The sequence below is a fragment of the Salvelinus sp. IW2-2015 genome, linkage group LG4q.2 (genome assembly GCF_002910315.2).
Source record: "Salvelinus sp. IW2-2015 linkage group LG4q.2, ASM291031v2, whole genome shotgun sequence".
NCBI lineage: Eukaryota > Metazoa > Chordata > Actinopteri > Salmoniformes > Salmonidae > Salvelinus > Salvelinus sp. IW2-2015.
This window is the reverse complement of record NC_036843.1, coordinates 28,460,083-28,465,705: the sequence shown is the minus strand read 5'-3', so window position 1 is coordinate 28,465,705 and position 5,623 is coordinate 28,460,083. Positions and strand designations below refer to the sequence as shown.

At 48.3% G+C, this 5,623-nt stretch overlaps 1 protein-coding gene across 1 annotated transcript in view; it reads left to right on the top strand.

The window, feature by feature from the left end:
• Nucleotides 1-604: 604 nt before the first annotated feature.
• LOC111963587 (protein PALS1-like) overlaps nucleotides 605-5,623 on the top strand; it is a 39,246-nt gene continuing 34,227 nt past the window's right edge. The window contains 3 exon segments of the mRNA XM_023987131.2: nucleotides 605-738; nucleotides 740-1,148; nucleotides 2,481-2,693. Coding sequence (XP_023842899.2) covers nucleotides 679-738; nucleotides 740-1,148; nucleotides 2,481-2,693 — 682 coding nt within the window. The 5' untranslated portion in view covers nucleotides 605-678.

Here is a 5,623-nt window from a genome sequence, read left to right as displayed (position 1 = left end):
TTTAAAGTGGGTTGGGGATAGAGGTTTTAGACGTTGGCTGGGGAGATGTGTGTGTAAAAAGCAAATTATTTGGGTTGAATCCTGGATGGTGAGATGTACTGTAAGTAACTGATTTCTCTGTGGATTCATTCAGTGTCTTTTTTCTGGATAAAAAAGGGGCGTAGGTGGTGGGCGGAGCATTGAGCGTGGTCAGCCCCTCGGTACAGGTACATTTTAGAGGCCCCATCTTCGCAGTGTATAAAAACATTTTTTTGCATTTGTAAGCCATTCTACTGCAATTCTACATATTTCTCCGTGGAGCTTAGAGACATTTTTGTAGTTTTAAATTAATTGTTTTTGGAATTATATGTCCACTTCTCTCCAAACGTTATCTGATTTTAGGCTTTTTTGTTGTTGTTAATACTGAGATCGTATTTCCATTTGTTTGGACTCAGGCGACCCGAAAATAAACGCTTAGGCGGCCTGCCCAATAATTACAATGGCAGAAAAATCCCTGGTATTGAAATGTAAGGTAGTGTGGCTGTATTATGTTGTGGTTTGTCTGTGACCGACAGCATTGCAGTACCATACTAACCGTTCTTCCCTTCCTGTTCTGCAGGTGTCCTTCCCTCCTGGAATCCCAGCATCTGCCGAGTCATCAGTAGTGAGTTAGGGTGTCATGGCCGCCGGGTTCCGGACATGCAGAAATCACCCCTCATAGTGCTTCCCCCAGCCAACCACTTGCAAACACACACACGTAGGAGGAGGAGCAGGAGAAGGCGCAAGGGTGATAATGATAACCACATCCTATATGAACGGTCACATGACTGAGTCAGACGGAAGAGGAGGAGTTGAGGCCAACCAGGAGGAGCCCCAGCAGTGGCACAGGGAGATGGCGGTGGACTGCCCGGAGGACCTGGGTGCCCGTACCCTGCCTGTGAGGCGCTCTGCCCAGCTGGAGAGGATCCGTCAGCACCAGGAAGACCTGAGGAGGAGGAAGGAGGAGGAGGGCAGGAACAGACAGGAGCTGGATCTGACTGCCTCCATACGGCTCAAGAAGCTGTCTCAGAACCCCAAGGTGGGCATCGATAACCCCACCTTCGACCCCATCGAGGGCCCTGGAGGGCCACTGGGACTGCCACCCAACCTGGGGGCCCCCACTCTACTGGGTGAGTAGGACTGAATATGAGAACAAAGATATACAATATTAAATGTTATATTAAGTGCCAGTTGTTTGGCATCAGTCTCTGGTCATTAGCCAAGATAAAGTTCTAACAAGTTGGTGGTTGTGTCCTGCTGAATTTAAAATCAACCACACTATGTAAGTATGGCAACATTACTGCTCAGATAGTGTGGTGAAGGAAGTGCCATCAACACATCAGACAGACACATGACATCAACCAGACTAAAATTACAGCTTAATAGCCCTGACCTTGACATCTCTAGCTTTTATAATCATCCATCTCTTTTCTCTCAGTACACATGTATCCTTTGTGTCGGTCTGTGGCTTTCCCTCAGTCTCTTAACCCAAGTTCACTGTTCCAAGTAGGCTTATGAATGACACACAACACCCCCTAGTCTGTAGGCCTATGGTGGGTGCATTCCTGTTCTAAAGCTCTGTGAGTGAGTGATCCTCGGGGAGGGGGGGACCCTGTGAGGGGACATTAATTAAAAAGTCTGTTCCAAAACATTCTGAACCAGGCTACAATGGCTGCTCTCTCTCCCTGAGTGGGTGCCCCGTCTCCTGTTCTTGGCCTGCTCTACCACTCTTCCTGACAAGTTAATAATGGGTCGCGTAGCCCGCCTGGCCTAACGGGTCGCGTAGCACGCCTGGCCTCACGGGTCGCGTAGCCCGCCTGGCCTCACGGGTCGTGTAGCCCGCCTGGCCTCACGGGTCGCGTAGCACGCCTGGCCTCACGGGTCGCGTATTCACGCCTGGCCTCACGGGTCCGCGTACGCGCGCGCCTGGCCTCACGGGTCGCGTAGCCCGCCTGGCCTCACGGGTCGCGTAGCCGCCTGGCCTCACGGGTCGCGTAGCCCGCCTGGCCTCACGGGTCGCGTAGCACGCCTGGCCTCACGGGTCGCGTAGCCCGCCTGGCCTCACGGGTCGCGTAGCACGCCTGGCCTCACGGGTCGCGTAGCCCGCCTGGCCTAAAAAAACTATATGGAGAGAGAAAGTAGGTCCTCCATCAGATGAGATGACATTAGCCTCCTAATAACACACCCCATTTGACACACCAACACTCTCCTTATTTTGGTATTACTTACACTGGACAGATATGCCTAAAAGAGGGGTCTGGATTTGAGAGAGCTGGTTAGATTGAAGAATTTGATTAATTTTGGAGTTGTATCCCAGCTATTAATATCCTGTGTTGACCATAGTCCCTTTGAGTTCACTGTTATTTTTTTTCTGCATGTGTATCTGGCTTTTGTGTACTGTATTTCTATGGGTGACCTGTCAGTACAGTATATGTATGCCTGACTCACTTTCCTCCGTACAGAGTTGGAGGAGCTGCTGATGTCCCTGAAGCAGGTGCAGCACTGCCTGTCTGACGGCCAGAGTCAGGAGGACGTGGAGCTGGTGCTGCAGCTGGTCCAGAAGACTGACTTCCAGAAGGCCTTCAACATCCACAACGCTGTGGCCCAGCACATGAACAGGCCCAGCCCGCCCTTCCCACACACAGACCGTGCTCAGGGCCTGGCACACGAGGTGAGTCCTGATCTGGAGTCAGTTTGGGGTGTTCTGATTAGAACGGGTCAGGTTAGGGTAAACTGATCATCGATCAGGGCTTACAGATCTCACAGCAGCACGTGAACCGGCCCAGCCCACCCTTCCCCACTCTTAGTGGTTATTTAGCAACAAACCGACGCCTGGGCAACTATGGGACAAAACAGAGAGGGTTGGATTAGATTGTTGACAGCATGTAAACTATATTTCTTTCCAATGTTTATTTAAAACATAAAGTTCCACAATGATCACTTGTCTCTCAAATACATTGTTACAGTTGTTGATCAGTTTGCGTGCAGATTTTAGCCATCTTAGCAAGTGTGATGTGGCAGACACCTTCAACGTTGTGCGTTATTTCCCACAGAACGCATAGCCCCTCGTTGATTATTCCCTACACACACCGCGCTCAGGGCCTGCCCCAGGAGATGACACCTAGATGCTGATCTCAGTCAGTTTGGGGTATTACTACGTCAGGGTTAAGGGTAGGGTTTGCGTAGAAAGAACTGATCCTAGATCAGAAGTGGCTCAGCACATGAACTGGCTCAGGAGGGGGGGGGGGGCTGATCCAGAGACAGTTTTGTGTTTTGCATTAGAATGGTTAGGATAGGGTAGGATTTCCGGAGGAGTAACCTGACCTTAGGATCTGTTGCCTGCGGGCAACTTGTACCTGGAGCGTATTGAGTAGGTCTGGGGGAAGAGGTTGGTTTGGGTCTGGGGGAAGAGGTTGGTTTGGGTCTGGGGGAAGAGGTTGGTTTGGGGCTGGGGGAAGAGGTTGGTTTGGGGCTGGGGGAAGAGGTTGGTTTGGGGCCGGGGGGGAAGAGGTTGGTGCTGGGGAGGAGAATGGTGTGGGGCTGGGGAAGGGTCTGAGGGTAGAATGAGGCAGTAGGGGTTAGTGCTCCTGTATACTCAATTCCAAATCAACTTGTGCGTCGCTCCACTGGTCTTTGGCTGAGCCCCCACCTCAGACTTCATGGGAACTAGAACAGAAGGAAATGAGGGGGATACACACTTGATCTGAGGCCAAGCTAACAGGCCAAGAGTTAAGGACTGGGGAGGGTCTGTGTGACACAATGACAGGAATATATACCACATGCACACACACTGAGACTCACGTGCACACACACACACACTAAGATGCACACAAGCAATCGAGTATGATTTGTAGGAGTTGTAGAAACTTTTGCCTGAATTAGGTAGCCTACTAGCCGTGAGCTTGAAGTTCAGGAGAGTTTGTGCAGTGTAAGAGGTTTTAAATGGACCTCGCCAAAGTACTTCAAATGTCTTTTTGTATGTTTTGTCCACTAATGAAGCTTGATTGAGGAGAAAGCCTCTATGCCTGGAATCACTGTATTGTGAAGTGTTAATGAGACACCATAATAAACTCCTTCCTCTCATTCTGCCCATTCTGCCCCAGCCAGCAGCACAGAACACCTCTTGTACTCAGCTCGCCCCATCAGAGCCCAAACTTATCAACAACTCAAACTCACTGACCTGGACTAGACGGGGAAACTCACAATAGGGCCTCGTGCACTCTCTCACTATATCTCTGTCTGCCTTTCTCTCAATTCAAATCAAAGGGCTTTATTGGCATGGGAAACATATGTTTACATTGACAAAGCAAGTGAAATAGACAAACAAAAGGGAAATAAATCTGAAATTAACAGTAAACATTACTCTCACAAAAGGTTAAATAAAATAGACCTTTCAAATGTTATAATATTCATGTTGTAACAATGTGCAAATAGTTGAAGTATGAAAGGGGAAAAAAATAAACAGATAAATATAGGTTATATTTACTCCAGGTATGTTATTTGTGCTTCACTGGTTGCCCTTTTCTTGTGGCAACAGGTCACACATCTTACTGCTGTGATTGCACACTGGTATTTCACCCAATAGATAGGGGATTTTATCAAGATTGAATTTGTTTTAAAATCTTTGTCTGTGTGATCTAAGGGAAATATGTGTCTCTATGGTCATACATTTGGTCAGGAGGTTAGGAAGTGCAGCTTGGTTTCCACCTCATTTTGTAGGCAGTGTGCACATAGGCAGACCTGGCTCTCAAGAGAAGACAGGCTATGGCGGCCTTTATCAATAGCAAGGCTATGCTCACCGAGTCTGTGCATAGTCAAAACCTTCCTTAATTTTGAGTCAGTGGTCAGATATTCTGCTACTGTTTACTCTCTGTTAAGGGCCAAATAGCATTCCAGTTTGGTCAGTTATTTTTGTTGATTTTCTTTTTGTTTTCTCATGATTTGCTTTGGTCTAATTGTGTTGCTCTGTGGAATGGCGGGCTGATTTAGGATCTCTTCTGCCAAAAATAACTGGCCTTGACAGCAGCCTGGCCTTGTGATTTGGTTTTTTTTGAACAGAGCCTGTCGAGATTTGAGGCCTCGTTTTAATTCCTCTGCCTTTTGTAGCCTTTGTTCCATGTCCATATTCTTGTTTTTGTCCGCGTGTTTGTTTCATAATGTCGTCTCAGATTATACTCTTTCAGTACCGCCACACTTTCTCCACACAGAAGAACACAGGTTTCCAGCTACTCTCGTGAACATATACTCCGACTCCCACTTGTTTGAACCCCCGGTTCTCAGTGTCCACCTTCCGTTTTGCCATTTTTGTGTGGTATTTGAAAGTTAATTTTACTGTGATGCTGAGATGATGTGCAATAAATATTGAAATGAAGCAGCCTACTGTTCGGTGCGTCACCGTTGCATTGTGGGAAATGTAGTATTGGTGCGTGTAAAAAGTCTGCGGGCTGCCGGCTTGCTGCGGTCTGCGGGCGGTTTCTAATATCATAGATCATCCAGGGGCCGTAAAAAACCTTCTCGCGGGCCGGATGTGGCCGCGGGTTGACTCTGACATATGTGCTCTGTGGGGTCTGTTTTGTGTTTGTGAACCAGCTGGCTGAGGGGAAAG